Below are 13,746 nucleotides of genomic sequence, written 5' to 3'. Positions count from 1 at the left end.
TTAAACATTATGTTAGTGTAAAGATTCACAGACATTATCATAATATACAGTAAGTATGAGAATATAAAATGGTTCGGCCTACAGGAACAAAACAAAGGCTGATGCCTTTCTTGAGGTATAACTGATTTAATATAAATTGTTTTTCAGATAGTATTTGTTTTCTTTTAAGATTTCATTTCACCTAAATTTATAACATCGCCATGTTGGTCATTTTGCAAAATGTTTGCATATGCAAAATAAATCAAAATAAAGTTGTGTGTACAGAGCAATTAGCAAATATGTTTTTTAAAAAACAAAAGTGAAATATTTCAACTTTATTTGAAATAAAAAAGAAATCAAAAGATTAATTTTAGACAAATTTAAATTAAGATTTCTTTTTTATTTAAAAACAACAAAATATAAACCACACTACACTTTTAAAGAGCCAAAATTCTCCTTTGTATAGAACATTTTAGTGTTGGACAAGCATTTTTAAAAATGGCCACATACAATCACAAAGACAGGGACAAATTCACTGGCATCAAATTTGAAAAATGTTCTTATTCCTGGTACGATGTCAACCTGTTACAGTGAAACAGCATCTGAAATGCGGACCCGTCTCAGTGCATTGAAGGGGGAGCTCACGCCAAGTCAAAACCATTTACTATTTTGGTCTGAATCTACACAACATAGTTTAAAAAAAATGCAAACAAAAAAAACAACTAATCACTCTCTAACAAGACAGCTCCATAAGAGCAAAATACATCCAACAAATTATGCTTCCAAACAATCCCTTAGACAATGAAGGAATGTAGTGCTGGTTCATCTTTTCCTCGTGGTTGGAAATAGCAGGACAAACGCAAAAAACATTAAAAACCGAATAGCATCACCAACTGAACACTGAGAAAGACTTGGATTAAGCTACACATTAGTTGTCGCATCCACCCTTAAATAATATTTATCAAAGTTATACAGTATTAGGTTATGTTTCTTAGAAAAAAAAAATCTGCTCACGTTTGTCAAACAAGTACCGTTAAGTGTTTTGGCACAAAACGTGGCTGCGTCATTTCTAGCATGATATGTGCGCGGCAGGAAATAATCGATCCAAAACAGTACTTGGGCCGTGAGAGTCGTGCTGATATGAACTGGCAAAATGCAAATCATCACTGCCTGAACCAACTGCTGTGTAACACCTGCAAAATAAAAAACTTAAACCAACAATAATCACCATGAAAACACAATCCCTCTGCTTTTCTTCTTGGGGTATGTTTCCATAAGTATCTCCCCCCCCCCGTCATGGGGAGCATCACACCTGAGGTACCATTAGCGCATCCTTCAGAATCAGAAACCGCGTTCAAGCTTGTCCAGTCAAAAGGAAATTGCGGTAAGAAGAGAAATGTGTTGGAGGATTTGTCCTTGACTGTTCTTCCTTTCTTTTAGACCCAGGATATAACAGCAGCATGGTGGTCACACATCTGCCAAAACTTACCTCTGAAATTATGAAAAACCTCTTTAAGAACAAAGGGTCTCCAGCTCTCCACAAGCCCCCCACACACACAGGTTTCTAGCAGGCTGCTCCTGCGGCTATTGGCTAAACGGGCCTTGCTTGTTTGGATGTCATTAGACGCCAATTTCTATGCTGAATATCAAACCACAGCTGGACTCTCAGTACATGCTTAATGTACATAGTGTGGGGCAACGCGCAAATATTGCCCCTTAAAACGAAAAAGGCCCCACATCAAACGAAAAAACGTCTTAATTTTAAGCTGTTTTTGCAGCTCAATAAAGCTTTCGCTGCAGAGCAAACATTCAAGGTTACTCTGCTTTTTTAACATGATCTCGTAATACAATCTGACACAGAAAAATATGTCCTACAAAATTTCCATAGCTCATATACCTCTTATATTGGTATGTGCGAAGGGAATGGAGAAGTGTGCAATCGGGACCGACTTTGTGATACTCGCTTAGACAAATGACTAGTGGAAAGATATTACTGAGTGCGAGTGGTGCTGTGAGGGTTAAAAAGATGGGAAAAACAGGAGTGTTGACAGTTGGGCAGCGCCGCACTGCCGCAGCATGAGGATGCTGAGGGAAACCCTGGTTTGTACACATAACTGTGTCTTCAGTCAGTACGAAGTCCATTAGAACCACTGTGTGCTCCTACAGGGTGTCAGTCTCCGGGGAGAAGAGAGCTGCCAGGCCAAATACTTCACTGTTCAGTGCATCCTTGTCCTGCTTCGGCTTTTTAAAGAGCGATGGAAGATTCCGGATATGAACCTCCTTCCTGAACTGCTGGCACAGAGCTTTCTGTTGGCAGGGGACACAGAGAGGAGGGGTTAAACAGAGCCATCCAAAGATCTAGCAGAAAGAATTTCATTAGATCGTACAGCCCTGTTGAGCTGCTGCACATTTTTTGCTGCCGAGCGCAGAAGATTTACAACACAGCCAGAATCACACTGCTGAGTAATGACTTGCACTATTAGGCCAGTGTCTGTGGTCACTTCTGATGCCTTCAGTGAGATAAAATAGAGAAGCACTGCCCTCTAGTGGCAAAAGGTTGCATTACCCCAACAGTCCCTGCAATGAGCTTCTTGAACTGGTCTTTCCTCTTCTTCTCTCCAACCTTCTGGGCATTGGGGTCAATGAGCCTGTGATCATACTGGTCCAGAGCCTCAACACTGATGTTTGGGATCTGGGTCATCACTGTTCTCAGCTCTGTGTAGCGAGGCCGCTGAGACAGATGGACAGACAGGTGTATGCACAAGCAAAGAGATTAAAAGTGAGGCGTTGTCAGGATGCGTCTCCACACGAATGGAAACTGTGCTTTACCCCAGTGCTATAGGGCTTCAGAACTGGAACAGCTCGTAAACCAACAGCAAATTAATCAGAAACTACTCTGATTAATCATTTGGAGTCATCCGCCATTTCAAGAACAATGAATCCATACAATAACATGCAGATTGATCAATGATGAAAATAATCATTATTTGAAGTCAGATTGCAGATTATTTCCATTAGCCTCACCAGGTTGTCATAGATGAGCATGGCCAGCTGAGAGAGGGTGGAGTTGCAGACCTCGTGCTGCCCATGAACCTGAAGGCCCCGAAGAACACTGGTGTAGAACCACGTGACAGCCTCGGGAAGAAGATTCCCCCCCACGACCTGAAGACACACAGAGTGGGTGCGGGATGAAAACTTAGTATGTAGAAATTAAAGATGACAGCAACACAGAACACAGCCAGCATTATCCTTTAAAGGTAAAGTGTGCCATGAAGGGATAAAGCAGATGCAGTGTGTGCTACCTGCCGCAGGAGGGTCCAGCACACCATGGAAGCAGTGCGGTGACAGTTCGTGGTGTCCTTCCACGACAGCGAGGTGAAGGACAGGGTCAACAGGGTCATGTAGATGTTCTGAATGAAGAAAAAGAGAAACTGAGTTCATACGGTGCATTTAACGAGTGGCGGTGCCTCTGATGATGCGTTTCAGGCTGACCTCGTGTTTCATCAGGCATTTTCCCAGCTCAGCCAGCTCCTCTGTGGGCTGCGCCGGAGATGGCGTCTGCACTGAATCCATCATCATGTCTTCCTCTGTGAGAGCACACTTAGAACAATGAGGTGCTTGACAGAACAAAAAGACACGAAATCGACCCATTGATTCAACTTTTTTTACCCTCTATTTCCTCCTTTGTTGCTGCTGGTTCAGGCACTTTTTTGGAAATACAGCTCACAGCTAGAAGAGAAGGAAGACGTTTTACAGCCTCACAATAACTCAACCCAATGTCTTGGCTATTTTAGTCGATTTTAAACTTGACGAACAACAATCAAGTGGAGGATAACTGAATTGTGAACTGTGCCACAAGCTTCAAGGCAAGCTTCCATCATGTTAGCAAAATGCAGTATTCAACAGTCAAGTAAGTTGTTAATACATAGAGTCTCAGCATTAAGAATTTCCTAATGTGATCTGAAACCGTTTTTAACTTTTGTAGCTGGCACAAACACAACCTCACCACATGACTGCAGTGCATTAGCTGTATTAACAAATAAGCCCGGGGGTTCTTTTAACGCCTTGCTTTACAGTGACTTTGGACAGGGACATTATATTGCGATCATAAAACAACTATAACGTCACCGTAATAAAAATAACTCACTTCAGCAATAAATATTTTATTTCTAATCAATACTTGTGCCAGCAAATGCAGAGTGGCTGGCACAAAGTACTCAGCACAGTGTTCGTTAACACTTATTTCACTGTCAGACCCTGAACTCCATCTTATTTCAAAATAATCTGTTTACAGCAACATGTGCTTGAAATCAAGTGTGCATTTACCTGCATTTACCACACCTTTGTCAGATTATAATTCACTTTGTAACACAACAGTTGTTTGCCACGCGCTGAAACTTACAGAGGAGATCCAGCACCTCCCTGGTGAGCAGGCGGACCAGCTGCTCCTCCAATATCTCCTGCGTTACCTGGCTCTCCTGACACACCACCTCCTCCTCATCCTCGCCACTAAAAGCACAACAAATGCCGGTAAGTCCTCATATCCAGTTTGTTGCTAAGACACAGAGAGCTATCAAAGAATAAAACATTACATTAACACATTTAAATGATCGCTTGTTCTTCATCTTCACAAAATACTGAACAGTGAACCTGCTTCACTGTCGTCATTTAGAAGCACAGATCCAATGACGTATGCACACAAACACATACAGACACAAAACGCTGCGCCGCAACTTACTTGACAGAGGTTCTCTGGTTGATGACCTGCCACCGGACGTTGAGTCTCTGCAGCATGAAACAAAAGCAAGGCCGTGAGATTTGGCAGCGAAAACATCTTGATTGACTGAATTAAGTGCATCTAACGGTGGGATTAATGATATAAAGAATCGGGAGTGTGGAGAGCCTGACCTGCAGCATGTAGGCAAACAGAGGGCCCAGCAGGGGGCAGAGCAAGCTTTCGTAGTACTCCTGAGGACACGACTGCACCAACTGCCTCAGAAACACCCGTACCACTGGTTAAGGAAATTCCATGTTCACGAAACAGCTCAGCATTGTTTATTTAGAGTCATATCCATCTAAAGGAGTTTGAAACGATCACAAACGTATATCAAAAAGCCACTGACTAAAGCATGGCAATAGGAAAAACTGACAGATCAAATGAAGCCAAAGCAAACAAGGATATGAATCATAGGACGGAGTCTGTGGTCAGGCACATGGTCGAGGGAGACAAAAGCAGAAGCAGCTATTTCTTCAGCCAACCTCTCTATGGTGTAGAATTCCTGCTGTAGGGACAAGCCTGCATTCCCCAGGACATGGAGGCTGCAGAGGTGAAGAGATCAGAAGAGGAGGCATGTACTTTCTGCAACAGCATGTGAGATAGAAACAATATAAAAAGAATTTGGGGGGGGACTGCAACCGCTGCAACATCGTTCTCACCAGTTGTCATACAACGTGCTGAAAAATCCCTGCATGCGCTCCAGGCTGGTTCTATACACTGGAGAGTCATAGATATCCAGAAGGTGCTGAGAGAGACCTGGAGAAAGCACATTGGAAAGGTTTAACCTGGCTTTTCAGACAGCGGCTCACTATGGTGCATGACACATGTGCAGAAAGCTCCTCTTACCAAGAACCACATTTTTCTCTACATCCATGATCTCATGGGCCCTGGAGAAGGTCTCACTCAGACGAGCCATGTTCTCAGGCATGAACAGGCTGTTCTGAGTCCTGCAGGGAGGAGTACAAAAAAGAGACTGGTCACAGATCAGCATAATAGCAGGTATTATGATTGAGACACTGTTAGATACACTGATAAAAACCCTATATTGCATGTAAATGGACTGATTTTTTGGGGGGATAGAAAAAAAAGTCAAGGCACAGCATCAGCCCTACCTTATTAGAGCCAGCAGGTTGGGCAGCAAGATCAGAAATTGGTCGGTGCAGGGGTTTCTGTATATGGGAGCTCCTGCAGGGGTGTAGCCCACCACAAAGCCACCAGCCTTAGCCTCCTCCAAATCTGCAGGCCAGTGAGCCCGCTTCACCACTCCCAGCATGGCATACAAACAGAAACTCAACTAGAGGAAGGTCAAAAGAGACGGGATAAACAGGTACATGTTACACTGCTGTTAGCATATTAGAATGCTAACGTTAGCATAAAGGCCTGCTGAGCCTAGTCTCACAGAGCTGCTAGTAAGGCTGTAGACTCTGAATATTGTTTACTAATGAAACATAAACTCCAAGGCCATGCAAGAATTTAAAGTGTGAGCTTTTGGGGTTGATGCAGAAAATCTGTCGGGGACATTTGCTGTCTGGCAAGTTGTTTTCTTCTTGTGTGGCAAAGCAGACCATGAGGAATTTACAGGAAGTGTCTTTAACTGTTTATTTGATCTGATTAGTCACACTGACCTGACAGTTGACAAACACAAGTAAGCTCCTTAAGTGGCACTGGACATATTCTCTGGTATCTTTTAAGCCTAAAATCCCCCTGTATCTGAGCGCTCTGTGGTTCACTTGGGTTTAATTTGTTTCCAACTGCAGCGTCTTGTACATTAGTGTAATTTTTTTCAGATTTAGATCCCAAAAAAAGAAGAAAAACAGCATAAAACCTAACATATGTAAGTTATATGACTATACTATCGGAATTTCCCCTCGAGGGACGAATAAAGGAATATTGAATTGTATTGTATTCTGTCCTGACTAGCTCAGTTTACACTACACACTTACCCGCCCCCTGTTAAGGCCCGCTGTGTCGGCATCTTTACTTTGCTCAGTGACCACCTTATCAGCTCCAACAAAGGACAGAAACATGGCAGGGTCCCACAGCACACTGAAACACAAAGAGTCAATCAGTTATCTGTCACGACAGCGAAATATGGCAAATGCAATTTGAAGGAAGTAGAAAGAATTGGAAACGCACTGCCTCATCTCATCTGAGGTCCATTCTGCAATCACTGAGGCCATCAGTTCATCGAGAAACGCCTTCTGCTTTGCGAAGTCTTTGAACTGGTTACTGATGAGCACCAGAGCCTCCATCAGTGAACATTTCTCCATGTGAGTCAGCGTGGCGTCGCCCGAGAACAGCTTCTTCACGTGATTGTAAAACATGTCAAAACAAGGCTGGGGAGGGGGTAAATGACAGGACAAACATTTACTCATGCGTGTTCCTCAGCACGGTGTGTTTCAGGTACATATTTTATGATTAAAATCCATCAACCGAAAGCAAGTATGATCCACCTCATACTATTTTACTTTGACTGGGATACAAGATGATTTACCAAGATGAATTTTGGGTAATCCCGGCAAATTTTGATGATGGAAGAACAGGCGTGCCTCCTCACGTTCTGTACAGCTCGGGTCCGTGGTGCCTAAAGTTGAAGAAGACGTCAGATTAAGAATATATCTTTGGTCGCGGACATGTATGATGAAGAAAAGTGCAGATATTTGGTGCTGTGAAGGCAACTCACTTTGTTTTCCCGACCAACCTCAAATGTGATGGCTTTAAAGAGCTGTAGCGAGACAATGTTAACAGTAAATAGACACCAACAGAAAAAAAATGCTGGTAGTTTTATTCAATAATTATACATGAATAATACACAGTCACATTGTAGAAAACTCTGCTGACCTTGAAGAGGATCTGTGGCAGGAAGTGTGGTCTTCGTATGGCAAACGGGAACAGAGCAGAGACGTTGGTGAGAACACAGGACAGGATGAGCGGGTCGTTCGTGTCATAGTTCAGCACGGCCTGCAGCAGCTCCATGCTCTGATCTATGGGCAGCTTCTACACAGCAAGAGGCAGAAGGTGGGGACAAACCTTCACATCATCAGAATCAAACATCATTTTTTTCCCCACACAGTTTTGTTATATTACTTGAAATTGCTCCCGCTACCTCCTCCTCCAGATTTTTGAAGATCTGTGTGACCATGCACTCCATGAAGACGGTCATTGCATCCCACTGGACCACTGATGGTGACAGTGGGGAGCACAAGCCCTCAGCAGTCTTAGCTAGCGAGGTGCAGAGAGGGAAGAAAGTAAAAATGACATGCTAAACTAATCAAATCCACCACAAATGTACAGAAAATCCCCCCCAGCAGAATACCAAAAGACATGCATAAATAATCAATCCCCCGTTTCTGAGGCTGCAACAATGTGCCCAGAATGAGGGCAAACACTTACATGTGGTACCCCCTGTGTCAATAGGGCTGGCAATTTGATACTGTAACCACTCTGCTGCTATCTGGAAAGCCTCCAGAGGAACAACGCGACATGCACTCCTAACCACCTCTCCCTGCTGCGCTCGAAAAGCTGTGAAACAAGAACAAACACCATGAAAAACATCAAGGGGTCAAAACACAGAGTACTGATCTTAAGTAAAGCAAGGCCAAATCCATAATACTAACCAGTAAAGAACAAATTGAAGTCCTCGTTGCTGTCGAAATCCACCCGGGAATACTCGCAACTGGGGTTATCGTCTCTTGATGGGAATCCAGTCTGGAGACAAAGACAAGACCTTTAGCGACACTCAGTTTGGCTTCCATGTGCCCTGGGGATGGTAGCACTGACATCAGCGTCTCACCTTGACTAGGTTGGTCATAGACGCTCTGAGGTATTTGATGGCCATCTCCACAACAACAGCCTCCTTCAACAGAGTCTCATGTCTGAACAAAGATCCCCACATATTCAGAGTGGACGACTTTAAAAACTGCAGAAAAACGAAAACAGAGCTGAGGATTCAAATTAAGTTTTAAATAAAGGCATTTTAAGATGAAAGCTTGAAGTCCACCCCCCAAAAAAATGCTGTCACCTCACCTGACTGGAATGTGTGGTGAAGGCTAAAAAGGCCTCCATGTACTTGCTGAGATTTGCAGGTACTTCGACCTCTACATCTGAACCCTGTGGGAAGACCACGAGATGACAAAGTCGAAACTGCTAAAACATGCTGCTCATGCGTGCCGATACGATAAAAGACCAATGCGAACACAGGAATTCAAGTGTGGCCGAATTCAGATGAACTCACCACTAATGAGCAGAGCTGGCCTCCCAGAGCACACAGGACCTGACAAAGCCTCTTCAGGAAGACGTAGCGCCGCTCCACCACCTCCACTGCTCTAAAGATAGAGTATATAAAGAGGACTTTTAAGTCACAGGCAGATGTAATGAATAAACTTTTTATGCCTGGGTGCCGTACAGTAGGCAGCTGTGTCACATCACTTACTGTGATTCCGAGGATTTCTTACATATTGCCAGTCCATCTGCTGATCTGTAACCAGACAGGCAAAAACCATTCAAAGACACTGATGAAAGTTGACTGAAGCTTGTGAAGAGGGATGATGGAGGGAAGCAGTGGTACTCACTGGGCCGCAGAAAGGATGTAGTGGATGGCTACATCATCAAACAGCAGCATGAATGGCTTCCTATCCTCCAGCTTGCCCTGTGGCAGAACGACAACGGATTACACACATGATCATTGTTAATGTAATGAAGATATCCACTGTTGTACCGCCGCGTGACTCATCCGATCTAAAACACATTACCTACTCCAGCTTTAATGATGAGGCTGTTTCAAATTCCAACTAGGAAGTACTCGGGGAGCAACAATCTTCCACAGAGGCTGCACAGTCCTCTAAATTTGCCATTTTCTTACAGCTTCACACACCTCTCAGATCAGGAGTTGTGAGCCAAAATAAGTAAATAGCCGCATGGCAGCGCTATTGCTCCTGATCTGCACCACCTCCTTCCGTGACCCATGGCCTAACTTTCCCACAAACTAAGTGGTAAGATGCTTTTACGATATCATACAGTACTGCTTATCCGATTTTAAAAAACGGGACTGAAAGAATTATGTCTTTACAGCTACCTGGCTAGCATTATGGCTTAACCACAGCCTTTCAACACTCATCTGCCCTGTGACTCACCTTCCGGCTGATAGCAATGAGCAGACACTCAGCTGCCTCCAGCTGCAGCTCCGGTTCACTCAGCAGCAAACACAAAATCTCCAGTAGATGACAGTTTCCGCAGGTAATGTGCACCAGAGACACCCAGTCTATGTAGCCTGCAAGAGTATTCAACGTAGCCACAGCGACTCGACTGTGAGCTTTGGCCTGTGGGTGGGAAAAATAAAGGGCAACAAGGGGGAAAGGGAGGGAAGAGAGAAGAGAGTGACACCGGAGTAATTAGAGTAATTGAGTTCACAAGCGGCCCATTTAAGAGCAGAGATGCAGTGATGTTTTCTCACCTGCAGTTCATGTCCAGGTGATCCTTTCTGGAAAAAAAAAATAGAATTCAGAAAATATTATAGTCACTTCACTGTTGATTTTTTCCTTTGTGCAACATAAATATTAATGTGTCAATAGATAAGAATAATGATAATACTGTGAAATTCATCTTACTGACCAGTTTACGATAGTCCTCGACGTTAACCTGCAGAATGGCCATCATGAAACTGAAGATGTTTTCCATGTTTTGGGTGAGCGTTTGCTGGATGTCTCTGCGTCGCTGGGTGGGCAATGTCTGGAAGGTGATCACATCCTCCGCCAGCCTCAACAGGATCAACATCACCAGCTCTGTCTGTGCCTCCTATGAAAGTGAATTTTAGCAGGACTTTACACACTTATGTTTAACTTTAAAAAGTCAAAACAACAGCTACATATCAACTCAGAAAGGACAAGGATATAGTTTGCACTTGCAAAGTAAACAACTGGAAAAGATGCTGATTAGGTTCATAGATGCTGAAAGATGACGATATCTACAACTGATATGATGATGGCACGTAAAAATAAATATGACTAATCCTACACTGGTATTTATTTGCATGTGAGTTATCATATATAATTCTATTCAAATGGCATGCTATCTGGCAAAGGGAAGACAGACATGCAGTAACAATTTCCTGCATTACAGGAATCACTCACCCCTTGACTAGTGAGAGCCTCCATCTCTTTCAACATATCTGGCCAATGCTGAGGCCATTCCCTTTTTATCATTTCCACTATGATTCGCGACAGGACATCTTTGATGTGGCTCTCCTCCTCCAGGATGGAGTGAGTACCCTGATGAGACCCAAAACAGGTGTCAGGTCAGGCAAGACAGATTTTCGTTTGAACTACATAACAAATGTTGACAGTTATCAGACTTACATTTGATAACAACTGCATGGCACACTCCTTCAACTGGACTTTCTCTTGCTGCTGCATGTTGTTCCATCGGAACCTGCAAGAAAAAATGCTTTCTATCAAATGTGCCGCTTTTATCACGTAATCATTAAAATACTTTTGTTTATTGTGCTATGTTATACTCACTTGATGACGTGCTCCAGGATTTGCAAACCAAAGTGTCTCACTACAGCTGGCTGGGCTTTGTCGGCTAATTGTAAGCCGCATGGGACACAGAAGGAACTGGTCTCTTTAAACTCTTCGCAAAACTGTTGTGAAAAATAAAGCTTGTTATATTACAGACACACGACAAAAAGTCAAGTTTCTGAGGTTTAAAACGAACACCCGAAGTAACTTATTACAATTAACGCATCACGTGTCATCGTCAGGGGGCTTCAGCAACATTACAATAAATGCTTCTATAGCACAAAGCTAACCCACCAACTAGCTATTCAAGCTAGGTGCGACGCTGCCATTAGTAACATAACGTTAGTTGTCCTTGTTAAGTCGAGCTGTCCTTCATAACCCTTAGCAGGACTATCGGTACGAGAATAGATGTTACCATCTCTATGAATGAATGAACGTTAGTCGGCAGTGGATGTGATGGTGAGGTGGTAATCATGGCATACCGGCTAGCAGGGCAAACATCTGGCCATCACCATTGCAAATGTAACTAACATTAACGTTAACAAACGCAAACGAACGGTACAAGCAACACTCTTACTGCTAGCCCTACTGATAAAAACTGACTTTTTATTCGGCTACGAAGGCACCTCATTCTTCTTTCACAACAGTTCCAACATGACAAGCTCAGCTAACTAGCGGCTAGCTAGCAATTCATAACGATGCTACCTTTAGGGCCTCCAGTCGGTAAATTTGGCTTGTTTCTGCATCCATCATCACATTCACAGCTTTGATAAGCTCGTCGCACATGGCAGCCACCTGGTCAGTCATGACTTCAGGTAGTGTCTGTTAAGGCGAAAGCGAACGGCTCCCTTATGCAAAACACCTGCACAACAGTGAGCTGCGTACGCTCAGGGAGGTACCAACGTGCACAAAATGTGCTGCCTGCGTGTTTGAACCTTCGGCTCGCCGTTGAACGGGATCTCTGGGAGCTGTAGTTGAGGCGCCATTTTTTTTTTTTTTTTTTTTTTTTTTTCCAATGATCGTCTATATGCGGAAAGAGAAATCACTTCCTCCTAGGTTTAAAAAAATGTCTTAGAGCCTATGGATCCTGAAAGTGTTTGTCATATCATATGAATTGCGAAACATATCACATAAATTGTGCATTTATTTTATAAGTGAATATTTTTTTAAGAAATGTTATTTCAACATTTTCTTTAAATAAATGAAATTTCATTACAGGCTTTTTTTTTTTGTTTCAAAATGCCCTTTTCACGAGTCCTTTTTTAAATTCTATAATGCCATTTTCCCCAGTGACACTTATTTCATAATACCACTTGTCACGACAGTTGAATGGAGTCACCAGTAAGTGGTAGCTATAATTGCAGAGTTGACGGTATCATACTGTTGTTTCATATGCTGCTTTGCTGATTTTGCTGCTATAAATCACACCATTTTGTCACAGTATTGCATATTAGTTAAAGTTCAACACTAATGGTTACTGTATGTGTATCACTTTTGCCTGTAATTTTGCATTTTGAATGAAATTGCTGTCGCAATAGTTTATATTTTATTCTGTTCATATGTTTAATGTTACACACTTTTAATTAATAATTGCTTAACTTATCATTTAATTATTATTATTTAATTATTGTGATATAACACCTGAATCTCCCTTCGGGGAGTCAAGAAAGGATAATTTTGTCTTAACCTTAATATTCCTTAATGTTAGTTATTATTATTGGTATTATAGTACTATATATTGCTATACATTATTATCGCTATGTTTATTATTAGTAGTAGTAGTTTTAATTATTATTATTATAGTGTAAGTATTAGAAGTAGTACTATTCTAGTGTTCTGTCATTCTTCTTAGTATGTAGAATGTTGCATAACATATATTTGCATGTTTCATAGCACATGTAGTTTACACAGTTACATTTACATAGTACATTTACATATTTCATATTGTTTGTTATGTATGGTTCATTCATATTGCAGTATAGTGTGCATGTTTTTGCAAAACAAAAAGATGTTTACACATTCTCTAAAATATTTCTTATTTCATGTTTTTATTCTATGCAACTGGCCTAATTTTCCCTCAGGGATCAGTAAAGTATTCTGACTGATTTCAGATACAAGGACTTACACAACTGTACATTTGGATATAAAATCGTTGAAAGTAAAGGTCAAACATCAGAGATATATTTGTTAATTATCTGACGAGATATAAATGAATCACTAAGGTATTACGTCACACTGTTACCTGATAAAACTGCTTGCCATAACTCCACCCACTTCGCTTTCAGCTCGTCAAACACGAGCAGAGTGAGACCTCCCGTTCCTCCCATTCAACTCAGGTTGCTCCCCACTTTTACTGTCAGTTTAATTTGCTGCTGAGAACCTTAACTTTCAGCTACATGATGTCGACCTACAGAGGTCTTTAGTGGAAATTATCTTTTAATTTCCACAAGTGGGTGCAGTTTCATGTTGACACAG

General features: G+C 42.2%; 1 protein-coding gene across 2 annotated transcripts; it reads right to left on the bottom strand.

The window, feature by feature from the left end:
• Positions 1-358: 358 nt before the first annotated feature.
• On the bottom strand, positions 359-12,187 carry LOC139341559 (exportin-5). 2 transcript variants are annotated; one of them, XM_070978118.1, is made up of 33 exons: positions 11,977-12,187; positions 11,272-11,393; positions 11,110-11,182; positions 10,885-11,022; positions 10,367-10,549; positions 10,209-10,235; positions 9,889-10,074; positions 9,328-9,404; positions 9,189-9,233; positions 8,991-9,081; positions 8,783-8,866; positions 8,550-8,675; positions 8,374-8,464; positions 8,150-8,278; positions 7,863-7,978; positions 7,598-7,753; positions 7,440-7,481; positions 7,251-7,340; positions 6,893-7,092; positions 6,700-6,802; positions 5,869-6,050; positions 5,603-5,703; positions 5,416-5,512; positions 5,162-5,298; positions 4,888-4,985; positions 4,718-4,764; positions 4,382-4,488; positions 3,649-3,708; positions 3,472-3,566; positions 3,282-3,389; positions 3,004-3,141; positions 2,546-2,710; positions 359-2,286 (listed from the first exon to the last, which is right to left on the bottom strand). In XM_070978118.1, exons 1-33 carry the CDS (start codon positions 12,076-12,078, stop codon positions 2,140-2,142), a joined length of 3,663 nt encoding a protein of 1,220 aa, XP_070834219.1. In that variant the 5' UTR covers positions 12,079-12,187; the 3' UTR covers positions 359-2,139. The 2 variants fall into 2 exon arrangements, with proteins under 2 accessions (XP_070834219.1, XP_070834220.1); XM_070978119.1 differs by having other exon boundaries at positions 4,888-4,994; positions 5,171-5,298; positions 11,977-12,156.
• Positions 12,188-13,746: the final 1,559 nt, after the last annotated feature.

This window comes from Chaetodon trifascialis, chromosome 13 (genome assembly GCF_039877785.1).
Source record: "Chaetodon trifascialis isolate fChaTrf1 chromosome 13, fChaTrf1.hap1, whole genome shotgun sequence".
In the NCBI taxonomy this organism is placed as follows: domain Eukaryota; kingdom Metazoa; phylum Chordata; class Actinopteri; order Chaetodontiformes; family Chaetodontidae; genus Chaetodon; species Chaetodon trifascialis.
This window is presented reverse-complemented; position numbering and strand designations above follow the sequence as displayed.